Source organism: Hermetia illucens, chromosome 4 (genome assembly GCF_905115235.1).
Source record: "Hermetia illucens chromosome 4, iHerIll2.2.curated.20191125, whole genome shotgun sequence".
Classification (NCBI taxonomy): domain Eukaryota; kingdom Metazoa; phylum Arthropoda; class Insecta; order Diptera; family Stratiomyidae; genus Hermetia; species Hermetia illucens.
This window is the reverse complement of record NC_051852.1, coordinates 124,448,275-124,469,286: the sequence shown is the minus strand read 5'-3', so window position 1 is coordinate 124,469,286 and position 21,012 is coordinate 124,448,275. Positions and strand designations below refer to the sequence as shown.

At 43.4% G+C, this 21,012-nt stretch overlaps 1 protein-coding gene across 1 annotated transcript in view; it reads left to right on the top strand.

The window, feature by feature from the left end:
- The first annotated feature begins 541 nt into the window (after positions 1-541).
- Positions 542-21,012, top strand: part of LOC119653623 (phosphoenolpyruvate carboxykinase [GTP]-like) — a 109,029-nt gene continuing 88,558 nt past the window's right edge. The window contains exon 1 of the mRNA XM_038058396.1: positions 542-1,146. Within this exon, the coding sequence (XP_037914324.1) occupies positions 1,112-1,146 (35 nt within the window). The 5' untranslated portion in view covers positions 542-1,111. The remainder of the gene's footprint in view (positions 1,147-21,012) is intronic.

Below are 21,012 nucleotides of genomic sequence, written 5' to 3'. Positions count from 1 at the left end.
ATTTTCTCTTTCATGACCCTTTTCAGCCTTGATTGCATCCAATAACTAAAGTGCCGACCTTTCATTTAAAGGAGGGTGCTAGCTTATGATTCAGAACACTAATAAAACCTCTGAATAGTTTTTTAGCCGGCAATCCGCCTTCATATAGATAATCGTGAGATTGAGAAACAAACCTAAACTATCTTACTCAATATTTTTTGGACCATTTGGTCTTAAATGACAAACCATTTCTCGCAGACAATTAAGTATTACATCAAAAAGCTGTCCAGAGTCACATCAATTAATTTAATCTTAAGAATTCCTTATTTACTGAATTTTTCCCGAGAAGCAGAAAATTATACAATCGGCTCCTGATAGCAATGTGGGCCGAGTCCGAATTGAACTTTTGGTTCGTAGATACGTTATCACCTCATGAGCTGAAAGTTCATTATTTTGATTGCCACCGTCGTAAACAATACCAAAACCAATCTTCCATGCGAACAGAACAGTAGGACAGATAGTGACATTGCATTCACCCCAATAGCGGGCGAGAGGCATCTTCCGCGTTAGGATGCCTCCCCCTGGATACTCCGATGCCGACAGTGATAATATCACGGAGCATCACACATTCAAGTTAATTAAGATGGGAAAAGCCAAGGGAAAGAGTTTATCAATGATTTTGTCGCATATATCCAGCGATGCATCTCCATTGCGAGCGTGTATGGCTGTAACCCGGAAAACTGGCGAGTGTTGATTATCTTGGCCCCTCTAGGTTGTAGTTCTGTTGTGGATGCGTTCATCTTGTTGTTAATAAGAGCACACATTGGATTGATTACTCCGTTGGTCGGGCTAGAAAGTGCTTATCCAAGAGCCAGTAAAGCCACACTGTCGCTGCCACTGCTGAGGCTTCCTATAGCGAAATTTGCGCGGTCTCTTTCAGTGATAATTCGATTTGGTGTCCAACACGGTGCGCAAAAATTTTCTGGCTTAATCGGGGGAAGTTTGTTCACGAGGTATTTCTGAGAGTTTGGTTCCTCGGGTGTTATCGAGAAGGTAAAATTTACACGGAAGGAAACTCTGATTGTGAAAGTGCAGGATATTCTTTACAAAGGCTCCTTGGATAAGTTTCAATATGGTTACCAAATATCTGGTAGTGTTGGCAAAAAGGTAAGTGAAAGGTGATGAAAATATTGAATCAGTGTCAAAATGAAATTCAAATGCTCGTCAAAGTTTGAGTGATAAGAGCTATGCATTCAAGCTTGAAATATACCCAGCTGTACATGCGTATTGCAAACCTGAGTCGTCATATCTCAATCTCAAATTTTTTTATCTAATGACTAGAAGGTAGCAAATATCTAAGTGATTAAGTGTGATGTGACTCCCAGTTTAGATACTTGTATACGTGTGTAGATACATGCCATCACACTCTGCCAAAATTATGATACCGGTATCATCTGAGGTGTGTTCAGGTGACATCAATGAGGGCGAATTTTTGTTGTCGGTTGTAGGCAAAAATTTGTCACCAGTAAACACGACTTTAGTTGACCCTGGTCTTGAAAAACGCATTGCGCTGATAACAGGAGAAAAGTTTTCCATTACCTTCCCTTTCACAATATGATCACTTCGCTGATACGATCGGGAAGCCGTCGTGCTTTCTGCATTTGTATGTGGAGTTTCGGAATAACTTTTGGACTATTGGAGCAGGTTTTTCATGAGTCGAATAAGATGTATCTCATTTGCGTTAGATACTTTGAAATCAAATGGGATAATTTTACATTTTCGAATTAATCATGAGGAAAAGCTGATATTGGTTAATGAGAGAAATTTGGATAAATAAATCAATTTTTTCGGTTTGGAAGTATTAGATAATTGATAATATTTTCTTAATTTTCGAGAGATCTTTAGATGTTTGGCACGAATGCATCCACTTTTTAGAAGCCAGTGGGTTTCGGTCGTTGGCTAGGCAATATACAATTAGAAAAGTGCCAATCTTTTCTTGAGTTGAACTATTCATAACGATAAAACGATATACTCGATAAACTCACAAATTTGAAAGTGTAAAAAATATTTTTCATTAGAAAGCGCCAGATAGTCCTATCAAAGGAAAAGTAGAGAAGGACACCCTTTGTTCCTAGAGCTACTTTTATAACTGAAGAAAAAATGAGAAACTGGTACATCTTACAAGGTAGAAGCTCTCAACTCCGGATTCAGTAGAAGCAAAACTCAAGACTGATGGTAAAAAATTTCTCTTTTTCGCGGGACCGCAAGTTCGATATCGGTTCTTGGCATTTCGAAGCCTTCGTCTCTACTTGAAATTGTACGTGCTGCTGGCGACTTATTCTCAAGCCCGTTCAGATTTAGAACCGGAAGATCCACGGTGAATGCTATTATGGAGGCTGTGGATGCGGCTCATCAAGCTGAGGTGCACAGCTGTCGATTTCGGCGCCAGAAAAGCCTTCAATTTCGTAAGGTGAACAGGTATGCTTTGTACACTAGAATATTTATTCCATGTCCCGAGATAACTCTTGAGATTAACTCGGGGGTAGCACAGGAGTCCATTTTAGGTTCGGAACTCTGGAGCCTTTCGTACGATAACCTGCTAAGGCTTGGCATGCCAAAAGAAGTGCACCCGGTCGGCTACTTTTTTTTGGGAGTAAGATAAATGAATGCGTTTACGCACAGAGTGTTGGACTCCCAAGAGTACACTGCCGGACGGCCAACTAAACACCTTCCTGTCATCAGTGAACTAGCCTGGAACCGTTTGGCACTTTACTTCGGGCTAGCCCTCCCACTCTTCCGGCTTTGGGAGCCGTCAAGTCAGGCAATTTCTTTTACCAACGGGAAGAGAGGGGAGGAAGGGAGTTGTTAGTACAGAAAACCCCTTGCTATCCGGTCCTTCTGTCGGTCGGGTTCAATCTTCTTCGCGATAAGAAGAGTCTGAACATGATGCAGAACACGACTCCATCTTCCAGCGATCGTGGCTTCCTAGTCTTGTGCAGGTGAGACTGAAAACTTCGATGCCCGCTTAGAAGTTGTGTAAGGAAGTAATCAATCTCACCGTGCATTCGGTTCGGCCACGGATCTAAATTGTCGATGAGCCGCGCAGTCCATCTGCTCCTTGGCTCATTTTGCCAAGAGAGTTGCTACTCGGTAAGGGTGCGGCGACGTTCTTCACGGGCAGCCACCGCTCTTAAGTTTTCGTCTTCCGGCTGTAGATAGCTTTACGCTCCTTTTCAAGGAGGGCAACGTGGATCACTCGCGCGATCACCATCACGGCCTGTTCTCGCAAAGCTCCCCGTCTTTGTACTTAAGTAAGGCGCTTACGACGCACCTCTTTCTCAAGGCCATCAACCCATTCCTCCACGCCATAGACCTGAACGGACTACGTTACTCCCATAAGAAGACTTTTCCTAGTAGATATAGGGCCTCCAACATGCGCCATTAGCTGACTTAAGCCCGAGACTGTAGCTGCATCCCTGTCCGCTGCTGCTTCGATTTGCTCGAAGGCGCTCATCTTCGAGTCGATAATTAAATCAAGGTATTTAACCGCTGGTTTTGACTCTATAGTCAATTCGACGATCGATATGGAACGCAGGGTCGGGATTCTGTTTTTGGTCAAGATGCTGAAAGGCTGAAACCAGAAACAATCATCTATCCGCTTACCCATCGAATCAATATGCCTAGTCTGCTTTGCGTCCATGCAGTGCAACAGTGTGTTCGGCAACAAGTGCCGCCACGTCGTTTGCATAACCGACCAGGCGCGACTTTTCGGGCATATCGAATCTTAGAAGACTATTGTAGAAAGCGTTCCAGAAGTCCGACCCTAGGATGGATCCCTGTGCTAATCTGGATATGATTTCTATCCTCCTCTGACCCTCTAGCGACTCATAGAGTCGGGAGCGGTCTTTCAGATAATCCATGAATATCCGCAAGAGATATCTCGGCACGTGGAATGAGTTTTCTAATGTACCTAGCACCTAGTACCTTACGGAATTGAAGGCGTTTCTGACATCAAGCGTTATGAGGAGCACTATCGAACCGCATTCATTACCTCCATAGCAGTATCCACCGTGGATCTCCCTGTTCTAAACCCAAACTGCCTTGGGGATAAGTCCTTCAGCGAGTCTACTCCTAATGAGCTTTTCTAGCACTTTCCCGGCCGTATCAAGCATACATAGCGGTCCTTTCCCCTTGCTGATCAGCGCGAGTCTCGCTGCATTCCAGCGACAATGAAAAATGCCCTCCTTCAAGCAAGCGTTGAATACCCCAAGCAGCAAGTCTGGCCATTGGTGGAACACCAGTTTCCAAATTTCCGCCGGGATACCATCAGAACCTGGCGCCTTCTTATTTTTCATGGTGAGAACTGCTTTTTCGAGCTCTCTTATTGTGAATCAACCCGTACGGGATGTCTTGGGAATAATATCTGCACAATGCTGTCCATCTGTTCGGTACTTAGACAAGCTTATAGCCGATGATAAGCTTATAGCCAAGTCCCCACGGGCTCTCATTCACCCCATTGACCAGGTTCTGCCAGTCGCATGCTTTGCTTTTAGTTATCGCTTTGGGAATCCCCTTTCTGCTGATTTATACTCAGTTGTGCCAAACGGCGGAGCTTATGACATTCCCTCCGTAGCTCGACAATATCTGCCGTCCCCCAATATATAGACGACTTGAAACGGCTAGGGCCTCGCTGGGGTTTCGAATAGTGTTGTATAAGTTCATTACACCTGAAGGAGACCTTTGCTTGACTTTCTTGACGTCCAGGATCGGTTCAAAGTAGATCATTGTCATTTTTTTGTTGTTGGAGAAACGTTCCTTTACTGTAGAGATGGCTGTTTCATAGTTTAACGCATCCAAAGTGAGAAATCGCTTCCTTCGCATCTCCTTTCAGACAGCTCAACAAGTACTGCATTTTCTGAATCCTGCTGATGGGAGCAGCCAGACGATTCTGTTGAAAGCTTGATTGATTTCATCTGAGGTTAGCCTGGCCGTTTTCCACTGTCCTCGAGGAAGTCTCAGATTATTAAAATGGTTGCAGGTTGTAGTTACTTCTATAGAGTTCAAAAGTCAGCGTAGCGTTTTAAAATTTGTGGCTCGGCTATGGACATGGCAAGAGTGCTGACGTTTCCTATAGTGACTGACGGTCTTGCTACTATCGGTGAAACTTCTATTGTTTGAGTCATCCAGTCTGGGAAAATCGACCAAAGTTTATGGTTTAGCGATTCCCAGGGGGTGACGCCTCTGAAGGCGCAATTAGCTGGATTTTAGATCTGAAGTGACTCCATTTCCAATTTTTGTCTATTTTCTGGATCTTGGGCAATCTATTAGCAACATAAGTCTCCATTGAAGAGGCTGCTTTAGTTAGTCATCCTAGAACTATGTTGGAGTCACCCCAATAGTAGAATTCGTTGCAACCTATGTTCTTGTAAACCTTGGCGGAGAAACTTCCTTCGTGAAACTGCGATCCACCGAGGATGCTGGTAATATAATTCGGTCAGTCTGTACGACGAAACATCCAAAGATGCCAATGTCAAGCACCAGCGACTCCTCTCCGCTGTCTTTGCAAATGATATCTGCTGTTGTGGAGACGTCTGCGATGAAAAGCTAGGTGTTGGGCATCGTTAACTTCTCCCATATTATCTGCCCATTTGTTACCTCGAATACCGGACATATTTTCTCTGGTGCCTGTTGTATAGTTCATCTAATGCACACTTTGGTTTGGTCTTCATGTTGTTCACCATGTCTTGAGCATATAAGTATAGATCATTATCAATTGTACATGCCTGAAGCTCATATTCATCCAAATTGAAATATGCCTGATGAAATTTACAGCTATCGTCCATGTCGTTATTACAGGAATTATGTATCTGTGCTCCTGTACTTTATGAGGAATTGGTATTACGAGTACATGCAGTAAGCCATATTTTTTATTCCCGATGATATGAAGGAAACTGTAAACGTTTACTTTTTCCCTGGTTGCTTTTATATTGGCCCGTTTTTGGGGTTTACGTAAAATTGTGAAATGAAAACCCAGTTTTGTTGAAACTTCGTTCAGCGTGTTATTAATGCTGTTTGGAGTGAGAAAGGTGAGGATACTGCCATGCCTCGGACTTACTCTTGTGAATTTAGAGTATCTTGTTTGTATCTCATCGTAGTAGTCAGCTGCTGTCAAATATGTCTAAACGATCTCAATACTGATTTCATTGGTACCAATTTGACGGTACCACTTGTTCATCTTGTTCGCAGAGCTTATAACTTGATTCCCCTTAACTCCAAGGTGCTTGAGCTTGTCATTTATAATAAGGTTGGAATGCGTTACGCCACTGTTTATTAGCATGGCTTGCTGATTAGTCGCTTGCAAGATGTTTTATTGATTATGTTTCAAAACGTCGGTATCTTCTTCATTAATGTCGAAAATATTCGTGAGTAGCTTTCCAAAGAGTTTTCTACTTGGCTGGAAGCTTTTGCGTCTTCTATTGATAGCTCTTGCATTTACTGAAGAAGATAGTCACGCTTAATTTTCAAGTATGCGAGCAGTATATCGCAGTGCGTGATGTCTGTTGCTTTGTATGCTGACATATCTTCTCAATCTGGTCCCAGGTTTTAAGTACAGTGTTTTTATCACCCAACGTAGAAACCACCGTCTGGTCTAAAAATTTTGAAATTGGCATCTGCAGCACTCATGCTCAAAAGCGAGAACAACATTATTACTATGTTCAGCATAGTAGGGAGCTGGCACAGGTTGGTTACGGCAGTTTGTTTGAGTAGATTACCGTGGTACCTTACTGTCACGACTTAAACTCGTCCGTCTGATCCGGGGTGAACTTCTTGAATACGCGCTAGCGGCCACTTCGTTGGAGGCATGTCCCGTTCTTTGACCAAAATCATCTCACCGACCCTTGGATACTCTGTGTTCTGCGTCTACTAGGAGCGTCCATGAAGAGTGTGCAAATACTCTGTTGACCACCTTTCCCAAAACATCTGATGTATTGCTATGAGCATTTGCCAGTGCTAATGTATAGTCCGCGACGGTTTGTCAGGCTCTGGAAATTCAAGAAGCGGCCTGCCGATCAGAAGGTGTACAGGTTTTAGAGCTTCAAGGTCGGCTGGGTCGCTAGAAATCGGCATTAATGGTCACGAATTCAGGCAGGCTTAGAACTGGCAAAAAACGGTAGAAAACTCCTCGAAGATTGGAACTATCTTCACCCCGTCAAAAAAAAAAAACGTTTCAGATGTCCCTTTGTAGACTTGACTCCGGCTTCCTATAAGCCACCAAAGTTAGGAGAAGTCGCAGATCTTAGCTTCCATGAGATAATGTCCTTGGCCGATATTTTGGTGATTTCGTTGGTGAAGGATTGAATCGCTTCTGCGAGGTCTTTCTCCATTATGTTGTCTGCTCCAACAAAATTTGATCCATGATCACTGTAAATCTCTCTACCAAGTCCTCTTCGGGTACTAAGCCTCTTGAAAGCTTCAGTTGTCATGTCGCTAACAAGCTCCAGATGGATTGCCTTTGTGACCATGCAAACGAATAAGGCAACATAACCCTTTAGTACCGTCGTTCCACAGCCCTTTGGCATTCGTGTTTTGAAGGGACTTGCATAGTCTACACCACAATATGTGAAGGCATTCGCAGGGTTTATTCGGATCGCAGGTAGGTCTCCCACCAATGTATTGTGGTTTGAATTTGCATGTCTGCAGCAGGTTAAACATCGATGGAGTTCGCTCTGAATATTGTTTTGATCGTTAATTATCCGGTATCCCATGCTTAGGTAGTTCCGTACAAGTAGAAGACCTCCATGAATTGTCCTCTTGTGACTTGATGGTGTTGTGAAAGGAGAATGGGATATTTCGCGTCTTCCGAGATGCCTGTATTTCGAATTCTACCACCAATTCGCAGAATCCCTTTTTCATCTAAAAATGGGTGGAGTTGTTTTAGCCTGCCCTTAGAGGGATTACCTTTTTCAACAGCTCGATTGCTTCTCTGAATTCTGTTGATTGATTTCATCTGAGGTTACGCTGTCCGTTTTTCTGTCCTCGAGGAAGTCCCAGGTTATTAAAGAATCTGAGACAGGTTGAAGTTATTCTCATTAGAGTTTTGAAGTCAGCGTAGTGTTCCAAATTTTGTTACTCAGATATGGACGTGGCAAGAGTGTTGATATTTTGTTACTATCAGTGAGAGATCTACTGTTTGTGTCATCCATTCTGGACCAGTCCACCAAAGTTTATGGTTTAGCAGTTCTCAGGATTATCCTGAGATCTGATGTTACTCCTTTTCCAATTTCTACTTATTTTCTGGATCTTGGATACCCTATTAGCTAAGTCTTCATTGAAATTGTGTTATATTTGGAATTTCTAATAAAAAAAAACAAGTTTCACCCACTTACAATAACTTTAGTGGCTGAAGCGACTGAATTGACTGCTATACAAGATTCCCGTCAATCACCTTCTCTACTCCATCCCTTCTCTCCTTGGGGATTCAAAAATGGGGAATATCCACTCTTCTCTGCATATTCCCTCCACCTTATTAGATGTGGGGGAAATTAAATCCTACTGTTATAATATCAAAATGGCCCAATTTTGAACTGCCGAAACTTCTTTAGAGGCGTCATTGCTGCATTTCTTCAATGGGGTTAGCGAAGGGATCTTCCTCTTCCTGTTACAAACCCTCTGGGGATAGTGATAACAATTCAATTACCATTGCAAAAAAACCCACTTTGGATCATAAAAACTTTTCAAGGGGGCGAGGGGTGATAGCCACCAGTTTTCGTCCCGCTTGGACGGACCCCATATCCTCCCAACAATAAATTTCGATTAAAACTATACTTCCTTATTTTGTAGCATTTTTCAAACATGCGAGTTAGCTTTCCAAGACATTTTCTTAAAACCTGATAATCATTTTCCACATTCTTCAACTTTTTCTGAAAAACAACAAACATCTACGTAAGAAAATCTATAAAAATATATTCTGATGAGAATTGCCTTGAGAAAATAATTTGCAAATCTTTGTTGCTACTGAACCAATTCTGAAACAGTTTCGTGTGTGAGGCTACGCTATGGGGGATGAATGTCAAGGCGCTTTCAGTTTAACAACTTTAGCACGCCATCAGTCCGCGTGGCTTCTGGTTGTTTTCGAATCTTTTTTAAATAAAGATAGTGCACATAGATGCGTGGTCGCCTGGTACTCGCCCCGAAGCTGTTCTGATATGAGGTGGGATGAGAGATGCAGTTTCTGCTATTATGGTTAAGTGGTTGTTCCATCAGTTTGCGTTTATGTAGATGTTTTGATTGTGCCACTGAAGAGGATTCATGGACAATGATAAGTAATATTGCGTTAGCCATTCATCAAGTTTATCAGATAATTTGAAGCTTTCAATGGTGCGAATAAAAGTCACGTTTATTTATATGCACACAAATTTGAATAAATTGCTCTTGGAGCTGAAAAGAGTTCATTGAATGTGATTATAATTTGGATATTCAATTGTTGCATTTGGTGGGATTATGTTTAATAAATCAGTCGTTCACCTTTCGAAGGCGGGGGTGGCGGGGTTGTTCTTTGTGTTGCCACCTACTGATAAATTATTCCGACCTTTAATGCTACACAAGCTTGTCAATTTAGTCCTTTCGTTTATTAAGCTTGGTTATTCCTGCGAGGCCTATTTCCTAGCGTTGAATGAATGAATGAAACTCTTTGCACAGAGTTGAGTCGCATTTTTACATGTACACAGTTGAGATTCCTGCAGCGCCCCTCCATATCTATTTGTCTATAGTGGCAATGATAACAACAAGGGATTCAAACAACTTATTTATGTAATAGAGGAATCATGCATGGATGGAATGATAGAACAGTGGAAGTTCCTTTGGATTAAAATTACTAGGAAGATTTTAGGGTTTTCTAATTACTGATTTGGATATGGATTGCAAAAATTGCTATATTTGAACAATTTATTTACATATGCTGCTCTGAAATTAGAATAAATGGTTCTAACTTCCGAGTTCTTTTATGTTCTGACTGGTTTAGTAGGCAGTGTTGGATTCCGTAAAGGTAAGTCGGGCTACTAATTGAAAACCTCCGCCTGACACATTAGCTTGGGCTAGTCTCGTCTTACAGAGGTTCCAAGTTCGGGAACTCCTTTTACCAAATGGGGACAGCCGAGGGAGGGCAACAAGAAACTAGTGCACAAAACGGTTCAGCATCTTTTCGGCAACTGTTGTCCGTAAAGAGCTGTTCTGTATCTGCGTAGAGTTGCATATGAATCCCATCCCAACTTCCACAAGAAAATGCAAAATCAAGGAATGGCACCTTTCCAATCATGTGCCGGTAAAACTGAAACTCTCCCTGTTTGCTTAGAATTTTGGTAAAGGAATAATCAATCTCATCATGCTTTCGGGTGGAGCGCGGACCTAATTTGCTGATATGTTCGCAATCTATCTGCTTAATGAGTGTATGTCGCCGTTCTTTATGAGCAACGACCTGATTTTCATCATCCTTTGGTGCTCAACTTCTTATGATGTAATAAGCGGACTCTGAGAAAACCTCTCAATATGAGCAGAAGGTAGCCCCGCATGTTTAACGGATTTTTTAGTATGCCTATCATATCTGGAATCTACTGGAATTGAAGTCATTTCTGATAATAAGAGTTACGAGGAGTCGAACCAATGGCTCTGCGTCTTGTCTCGACAAATCATCACCATCATTAACGGCGCAACAACCGGTATCCGGTCTAGGCCTGCCTTAATAAGGAACTCCAGACATCCCGCTTTTGCGCCGAGGTCCACCAATTCGGTATCCTTAAAAGCTGTCTGGCATCCTGACCTACGCCATCGCTCCATCTTAAGCAGGGTCTGCCTCGTCTTCTGTTTCTACCATAGATGATGCCCTTATACACTTTCTGGGCTGGATCATCCTCATTCATACGGATTAAGTGACCCGCCCACCGTAACTTATTGAGCTGAATTTTATCCGCAACCTGGCGGTCATAGTATAGCTCATAGATTTCGTCGTTATGTAGGCTACGGAATCGTCCATCCTCATGTAGGGGGCCAAAAATTGTTCAGAGGATTCTTCTCTCGAACGCGGCCAAGGGTTCTCAATTCTTCTTGCTAAGAACCCAAGTCTCCGAGGAATATATGAGGACTGGCAAGATCATTGTCTTGTACAGTGAAAGCATTGACCCTATGGTAAGACGTTCCGAGCGGAACAGTTTTTGTAAGCTGAAATAGGCTCTGTTGGCTGGCAACAACCGTGCGCGGATTTCAACATTGTAGCTGTTATCGGTTGTGATTTCCGAGCCTAGGTAGGATAAATTATCAACGGTCTCAAAGTTGTATTCTCCCATCTTTATTCTTCCCGTTTGATCAGTGGATGAAGGCAGTTTGTACGTCTTGGGTGGTTCTTCCCATGATGTCGATATCGTCAGCATAGGCCAGTAGTTGGGTGGACTTAAAGAGGATCGTACCTCTCGCATTTACTTGAGCATCACGGATCACTTTCTCCAGGGCCAGGTTAAAGAGGATGCATGATAGGGCGTATCCTTGTCGTAGACCGTTGTTGATGTTGAATGGTCTAGAAAGCGATCTGAGCTTTTATCTGGCGTCGCACATTGGCCAAGGTCAGCCTAGTCAGTCTTCTCAATCTCGTCGGGATCCCGAATTCTCTCATGGCCGTGTATGGTTTTACCCTGGCTATGCTATCCTTGCCTTAAAGTCGATGAATAGTGCAACTGATGTTCATATTCCATCAGTTTTTCCATCACTTGCCGCACAGAGAAAATCTGATCTGTCGCTGACTTGCCTGGAGTAAATAAAACCTCTTTGGAATGGGCCAGTGATGTTCCGGGCGTATGGGGCTATCCGGCCTACCAAGATAGAGGAGCATATCTTATAGATGGCACTCAGCAAAGTGATACCTCTATAATTGCTGCACTATGTGATATCTCCCTTTTTATGTATGAGACAGATAATGCCTCGTTGCCAATCGTCAAGCATTGATTCGCTGTCCCATACCTTGAGCACAAGTTGATGAACCACTTGGTGTAACTGGTTACCTCCATATTTAACCAATTCGGCTGTAATTCCATCGGCTCCTGGCGACTTATGATTTTTCAGCCGATGAATTGTACGGACTGTTTCTCTTAAACTTGGTGGTGGCAGTATTTGTCCATCGTTTTCAGTTGGGGGACCTCCAACTCGCCGATGTTCTGGTTGTTCAGTAGCTCATCGAAGTACTCAACCCATCGCTCCAATATGCCCATCCTCCAATATGCCCAAGTCTGTGCGCGTGCTCGCGTTATTTGAGAATGCATCATTACTCGGTATGCGGCATTCTTCCGTTCCGTTACTGGCTTACATTCATCGTCAAACCAGCCGTTCCGACTCCTTTTGCGGCTGGGGCCAAGTATGTTTGTGGCCGTATCTGATAACGTTCTTCAGGTGGTTGTGGAGATCATTTGTCGATGCTTCATCTCCAGCTCCTCTGTTGACTGCGGTTATTGCGGCATCCATTTCCCTCTTATAGGTGTTGGGTTGTGGATGGCTTCAGTGTTAACTCTCACCTGATTGTCAGAGGGGATTCTGGGTGGTGTTGTTATGCGAGCTCCGAGCACCATGCCAACGAAATAGTGATCCGAGTCTTTATTGGTCCCCCTATATGTTATGACATTCATCAAGGCTGAGAGGTGGCGGCGTTCGATCAACACGTGGTCAATTTGGTTGAAGTAGTCCCGTCTGGAGAGGCCCATGTCTGTTTGTGGACCGCTTTCCGCGCAAACCAGGTACTTCCAACAACCATTTCGTGTGACACCGCTAATTGAATAATCCAAAGTCCGTTATCATTTGTATTTTGCTGTAAGCTATGGGAGCCAGCGTATCGCCTGAATATGGGCTCCTGCCCTACTTGGCTGTTAAAATCCCCAAGTATGATTTTGATATCATATCTGGGATAGGCTTCGAGGGTTCGTTCTACTGTCTCGTAGAAGGTATCCTTTTCCTACTCTGCAGTCTCCTCTGTAGGAGCGTGACCGTTAATGAGGCTTATATTTCTAAACTTGCCTCGCAAGCGCAGAGTGCATAGCCGTTCGCTTATGTTTTCAAAGTCGATAACAGCAGGTTTCACTTTTTGGCTGATTAAGAAACCTACTCTGAGCACATGGTTTACTGGATGGCCACTATAATATATGGTGTAGCGGCTCTTTTCCAGGAAACCGGTCCTTGTCCAACGCATCTCTTGTAAGGCTGTTACATCAGCCCTATATTGGGACAGGGTATCGGCTAGCTGATCAGCAGCTTCATCTCTGTACAGGGAGCGCACGTTCCATGAGAAAATGCGCAAATCGTTATTCCGTTGTCGTTCCCGGGTTCGCCGTTGTGTAATCCATCCAGTCCGAGGCTTTTGTTGTGGCTTCGTAACAAGTTGTTTTCCGTGTAGGGTTGTCAGGCCTCCCCAACCCCCAACCTGGAGGACCAGTTGGTACAATTTGTCCCGTTTTTAGGCGCGGGAGACTCGTCTTCATCCTTCTCCGTCTGTAGCTTTTCATTAAGAAAGAGCTCCCAGCGGTCACCACGGGGAGATGGTCGTGGCATCGCTCATTAAATTCGACGTTATGTAGGCTACGAAAATATCGATAAAGAGCATCCATAATCCCTGTGACAACATCTAGGGTGGGTATTTCTATTCTAAAACTGAACTGTTTTAGAGATAATTACCCGGAAGCACATATCGCTTTGGTGAATCTACTTCTTATGAGCTTTTCAAGCACTTTCCCGACTAATCGATATGCAGATGGCAACTCAGGATCTCCTTTATTTGAATTGATGTGTGCCAGTTTTGACACTTTTCAGCGACAAGGAAAATTGCCTCCTTCAGATCAGCGTTGAATGCACCGAGAACCAGGTGACGCTGATAGTAGAACACCAACTTGTGTACCGTTGCCGGGATACCATCGGAGATGGAGGATAGGAAGATAGGACTCCCTAACTACGATTTCTTTTCCAGACAGATGCTGAATGTCGGAGCCTGATAAGACTCAAGTGCAGAAGTTGGCGAGGGGACGTTTTATCGGGCTTCTGTTTCAAAGCAAAAGTGAGTGGCTTATGGTGCGTTAATATTGTGAACGACCCCCTCAAGGGGATACCGGAAGTATTAAATTTCCAGGTACGCGGCTAGTAATGCACGATCGTAAGTGCTGTATTTCCGGTAAACGAGGATCAACTGCTTGGAAAAGAAGTTCCACGGTTGCTAGATTTGGTTTACCTTTTTGTAAAGAGCAGCACCAATGGCGATGTCTGAGGCACCGGTGAAGGGTGTATCTTACAGTGGAAATGCCAGAAGTGTAGCTTTTGCTTGGTGGTCTCTAACGCCTGCACAACTTCTGGGGACCACGAAATCAGACGGGAGTCTTTGGTCTTCGGCTTAGACAAGTAGGTATTAAGGATCGACTGACGGTGGACGGGCAAGCATTTCGTTTTCTGCGCGTCCCATGAGAAAATGCGTAAATTGTTTGTGTGTTTCCTTTGTCGGGTCTGTCATTGCAGAATCCGCTCACTCCGAGTCTCAGTCCTACCCAACTCCCAGCCTGGAGAACCAGTTGATATAATTTGTTTTCTTTAGTTTTAAGCCCAAATTTCAAATTCAAATTCAACCTATAAGTGAGTAGTTTATTTTAATTTAATCCATTTCATTATGAAAAGTACGGTTTAAAATTTAATATGCTTTATCAACTTATTAAATTGCGAAAAATCAGTAATCAATCGCTAAATTAAATCATCAAATCAACTCATCATTATCATATATCGGTCAAATTAGCAGATCATCTGATAGACAATGATATATGCAGATTGGTCACGTAAAATCTATTACTGAAAGCGAAAAAGCAACTAAATAAATTAAAAATGTTAATACTGAGGTGACATAATTGCTTGCTAAAAAGTTTCCACAGCGTATATTGATAAAGCATGATGATCGGGCCTCCATTATTTCGAAGGAGGTGAGTAGTATTATTCAGTCAAGGAGATCATATTTATAATATACACTTATCTATGTGCATGTATTTAAGTTTTTTCAGCATATTCATCAATTATTCTTGTTTCATTATTAATTTTGCTGGTGGTGATATTGTGTTTAGTGCCAAATAACGAGAAGAATTACAAGATCTCTAAGGAATAGTTTTATCAGTAATGTGACTACTGGGACTACGTTTATTGCAAATTGAGACCAATGTGGGGCTTGAACCCACAATTGTGACGTAATGAACCCTATTAGTCTAATTACTATTGCTATGCTAATGCCCTACGTTGAGCGCCCTTTTGAATAAATCACACCCTGAGGTGAAGGGAAACGTTTCCGAATTAAATTTTCCAGCTGTGATTATTCTTACTTCTGTAAATAATGCGATACAATAATATTGTAGTCCCTTTTGCGAGCTAGACTGTTTCCCCATTTGTCATATATGGTTGACATTGGCCCCTATGTGATCCACCTCAGACACCGCCTCAGTGGTATCGGGGGAACCTGTAGTAGCTACTACACTAAGTGTGTCGAGAAAACATACAGATGAAAGCAACGAATTAACTCTCCTGGTAAGAAGTTACAGACTTCGAATCCACCCGCAAATTTTGGTAATTAATTCGTAGCCGTGGCATAGATTTTGGTGACTTCATCAGATTTATGTTTTCCTAATTAGAAATATATGTCTATGGTGTGGTCAGCCAGATAGGAAGGAACAGCAACTTCCTTAATGAGAATAACTGGAAACCTGAGTCGGTGACACTGTGTGACGTGACAAGTGGGGACAAGCTAGCAATCCTGATGAGATCCACACTGGTCGGGGCACTCTTCAGTTAACGACAGTTTTCCATTATACTAGATTTGTGTCTACAAACATAAAGCTCAGTCAAATTAACCAAAGTCCGCATTCACTTGATGTCGGACCAGACTGAGTGGAGAGCAACTTACTCCCACTTCGTTTAGTTGGCGGTTTTGAGTTTAAAACCCAAATTTTTAAAAAGCTCGAAACGAGGGGTACGTAAATCGAAAGTAAGAGTAAGTGGCTCTTATTTGGCCCGATCCAACATCAAGTGACTGTGGACTTAGGACCCCTCAACAAATATATGAAAAAAAACTAGCTCCGGCTAAGCTTCGGTCGAACAATGATGGATTTACGCTGATTATAATTCGCAGTCAGTAAACTGTCTTCGTCCCTGATTTTTGAACATTTGAGTCATCATCAACGGCGCAACAACCGGTATCCGGTCTAGGCCTGCCCTAATAAGGAACTCCAGACATCCCGGTTTTGCGCCAAGGTCCACCAATTCGATATCCCTAAAAGCTGTCTGGCGTCCTGGCCCACGCCATCGCTCCATCTTAAGCAGGGTCTGCCTCGTCTTCTTTTTCTACCATAGATATTGCCCTTATAGACTTTCCGGGTGGGATCATCCTCATCCATACGGATTAAGTGACCCGCCCAGCGTAACCTATTGAGCCGAATTTTATCCACAACCGGGCGGTCATGGTATCGCTCATAGATTTCGTCATTGTGTAGGCTACGGAATCGTCCATCCTCATGTAGGGGGCCAAAAATTGTTCGGAGGATTCTTCTCTCGAACGCGGCCAAGAGTTCACAATTTTTCTTGCTAAGAACCCAAGTTTCCGAGGAATACATGAGGACTGGCAAGATCATAGTCTTGTACAGTAAGAGCTTTGACCCTATGGTGAGACGTTTCGAGCGGAACAGTCTTTGTAAGCTGAAATAGGCTCTGTTGGCTGACAACAACCGTGCACGGATTTCATCATCGTAGTTGTTATCGGTTGTGATTTTCGACCCTAGATAGGAGAAATTGTCAACGGTATCAAAGTTGTATTCTCCTATCCTTATTCTTCTTCGTGTTTGTGTTTGACCAGTGCGGTTTGATGTTGTTGGTTGATTCGTCTTCGGTATTGACGTTGCTACCATATATTTTGTCTTGCCTTCATTGATGTGCAGCCCAAGATCTCGCCTCAATGGCCGCCAGCTCGATCTGGATGAAGGCAGTTTGTACATCTTGGGTGGTTCTTCCCATGATGTCGATATCGTCAGCATAGGCCAGTAGTTGGGTGGACTTGAAGAGGATCGTACCTCTTGCATTCACCTCGGCATCACGGATCACTTTCTCGAGGGCCAGGTTAAAGAGGACGCATGATAGCGCATCCCCTTGTCGTAGACCGTTGTTGATGTCGAATGGTCTTGAGAGTGATCCTGCTGCTTTTATCTGGCCTCGCACATTGGTCAGGGTCAGCCTAGTCAGTTTTATTAATTTCGTCGGGATACCGAATTCTCTCATGGCCGTGTATAGTTTTACCCTGGCTGTGCTATCATAGGCGGCTTTAAAGTCGATGAACAGATGGTGCAACTGTTGTCCATATTCCAACAGTTTTTCCATCGCTTGCCGCAGAGAGAAAATCTGATCTGTTGCTGATTTGCCTAGAGTGAAGCCTCTTTGGTATGGGCCAATGATGTTCTGAGTGTATGGGGCTATCCGGCCTAGCAAGATAGTGGAGAATATCTTATAGATGGTACTCAGCAACGTGATACCTCTATAATTGCTGTACTGTGTGATATCTGCCTTTTTATGTATGAGACAGATAATGCCTCGTTGCCGTCAGACATTGATTCGCTGTCCCATACCTTGAGCACAAGTTGATGAACCACTTGGTGTAACTGGTCGCCTCCATATTTAACCAATTCGACTGTAATTCCATCGGCTCCTGGCGACTTATGATTTTTTAGCCGATGAATTGCACGGACTGTTTCTCCTAAACTTGGTGGTGGCAATATTTGTCCGTCGTCTTCAGTTGGCGGGACCTCCAACTCGAACATTTGAGAGCTAAGCTTAAAAGGAGAGGTTCGTGGAGGAAAAGAACTGGGAGTAAGTCGTTCTCCATTTGGTCTGGTCCGACATCAAGTAGATGCAGACTTAGGTCCCGCAATTTTCAAACAGAAAACGCTGTGAGGAGTTGGAAGGCAAAAGAGAGATTTTCAGGCAGTGCCTAGAGGTCAGTCGGCCAGGTTGGCCCTCTTAGAGCAAACTGATCTGAGGAAGCGAGTTTTTGTCAGGGCAAATTTCATGACTATACCATCGAAAACGCCCTTCTCGAAAGTTTTGCACGAGCACCAGATCGATCACGCCTTTCATAGTCGGCTAGCATTCAGAATCATAGTGGACAACAGGGCGGACGACACTGCGATAAATTTTTGATTTGAGACGGCCAAGGAAGGCCACTTCGTGAACTAATTTCATAATTAGTTCGTCGTTAGTCGTTAACATTTATCCGATATATACCAAATCGATCAGTTATTGGTAGGGCGTTGATATTGACAGTAACAGTGCTTGATGGACCGGGGTTGGTCATCAAAAATTGTGTTTTGGTGATATTCAGTCGGGGATCGTGCTGCATGAGGTGCTCATTTTACTTTTCGATAAGTTGTTGAACATTAGAAAAATATCACCTGCATAGACTAGTATGTAGCGCGCTGGATGTAAGATGTCCCGAACAACAGTGTCCATGACGAGGGCAAAAAGGAGTGGCGAGAGGAACCTCGACAGAGCCACGCATTCTTCGGATTGCGGTAGAGAGATATAACGCACCAGGTGTTGTAGCCATGCATACCAGATGTGTTTGTATGGAACGTAGTTAAACGCCTTCTTCTAAATCCAGAAATGCAATGCAGTCAGGGAGATGCTTCCCCATGAGTAACCACGAGGCGCGCATTGCGTCACTAAACCCGCTGTTCTTGACAAACCTGACCTGATTCATTGTTATTTGGGCAACGTTGCGAATGCGGATGTAACAAAGGAATTAGAAAATGTTCATGGTATTGGATCGAACCATAATTTGGTGCTTTCTCGCCAGTTAGATGGTAATCTATCTTCCCCAATAACGCGATTGAAGATTTCACTCACACAACTTCCTAGCTCTGCTACAGCTCCTGTTGCATTCCCCAATTTCATTCGTTTGACTATTTCCTCAACTTCGGTGGTGCTGACAGGTAGAATTGCTTCAGTTATGGGTGGTGCTTGTGGAAGAACAGGATGAGTAAATTCCCGCGATGAAATTTATTTGAAGTATTCCCGCCATTTGTTTGTCGTGCCTCGTCAGTCGGTAAGCAAAGTGCCGTTCTTGTCATTAATGCAATGGAAGTGTAAAAGGTGTTTCTTCTAACGGACCTGCATACCGTCATTTCAAAGTTAAGTATCTCGGTTAATGAATCGCTTACCAGGCTTGATGATTTTTACCTTGATCATATGTTCCTTCAACTTTCATAATGGGAGTTGGCTAAGTGAGCTTAGTTTCTCTCTTTTCTTCGGAAATTGTCGCCATTTAGTTTGCGGCGTTTAATAAACCGTCTATTGTCTATGCAAGGTCAGGAGTGTTCGCAAAATTGATAATACGCTGACCAGTCTCATCGCGTGTCCCAAGTTCTTTTCCCTTATGTCACCTGCTGCTGTCTCCCTGCAGAATAAAGCCTTGATAGACCCCGCAAAGTCGTCATTAAAAATTTCCACCTACGCAAACGACGCTCTTTCTATTGTTTTCGAGGGTATTGTTAACCATCGCATTCCCGCACTCCTTCGAAAATATTACAACGTTGCTACTGAAAGTAGTTTCTCCCAGCCGGTTAAGCACGATGTGTTGTCCCACATCAACACTACCGGCTCCTCGATCTTCCCAAAGATGCATCCCTATTACCCCAGACGCAAGTTGTTACAAAGAAAAAGTTCGATGATCTCATGAAACAGGGTATTTGTACACTTTCCAATAGCTATTGGTCATCTCCACTCCATATGGTCCCTGAGTCAAACGGCGAATGGAGGCCTTGCGGAGATTACAGGCGTTTGAATGCTCAGACAATTCCCGACCAATACCCTTTTTAACTCATCCCTGACTTCGCAGATTCATTGACAAACTGCTGTATTTTTACGACCTTGGATCAAGCCAAGGCGTATAACCACATCCCTGTTGTTCCCGAAGACATACCGAAAACGGCTATTTGCACACATTTCGAACTTTTCGAGTTCACCAGGATGACATTTCAGAGATTCATCTACTTAGCTTAGACAGTAGCTTTGTACTAATGAAGGGAGTAAGTTGCTCCCGAAATATATATATACATAATAAAATAAAATTGTAGTTTGGAGTAAGCTACTTGTCTATCAATTTTAGACTTAACTACAAACAGAAGGCAATATCTAACATTTCATCTACTTTGTTCTACTAAACTTAACCTTCTGTTTCGTCTACATGAGTGATGTTTTGGTCGCCTCTTCTTTCGAATCTGAGCATATGGACCATCTGGAGAACATTTTTCAACGTCCCCTTGAGGCCGGGCTTGTTTTAAGCGTTGAAAAACGCATATTCCTACAAAAGCAAGTTCAATTTTTCGGCCACATGATCACTCCTGACGGAATTCAACCAGACCCGAACAAACAAGCAAAAACTTTCCCCGGCCAACCATGGTGAAGGATCTTCGAAGGTTCTTAGGCATTTTCTTCTATCGTCGTTTCTTGCCCGAAGCCGATCATCACCAAGTAACCCTCAACGCTTACTTGTCTGGGCTCCAAACAAAAGACTCCTGCGAGGTTGAATGGCGTGCTGAGGCCGTCCCTTAGTCATATTCGTCGGTGCCTCAGACAGAGCAGTACCAGCAGTGAATCAAACCTGACAGCCGTTGATCTTCTTATATAAAGAACTAAACCCAGCTCAACATAACTAAGGCGCCAACGATCGACGAGTACCTCTCTATTAAATACTTCCGTTTCTCCCTTGAGGGCAGGCCGTTCCCAGTGTTCATGGACCAGCCAGCCCCCCCCCCCCGCTTTATCAGCCAGTTTATTTGCACGCATTTGGACGCTTTATTACAAATCTCGGAGGTCACAATCTACGCCGCGGTCGATTACACAGCAGTTGCCGAGGCGCAGAAAGACGACGCAGAGGTTTAGAGCTTGAGAAAAATTCCAAATACAAGTTCAAGGAGTTTTCTATCTTCGGCCAAAACTCCT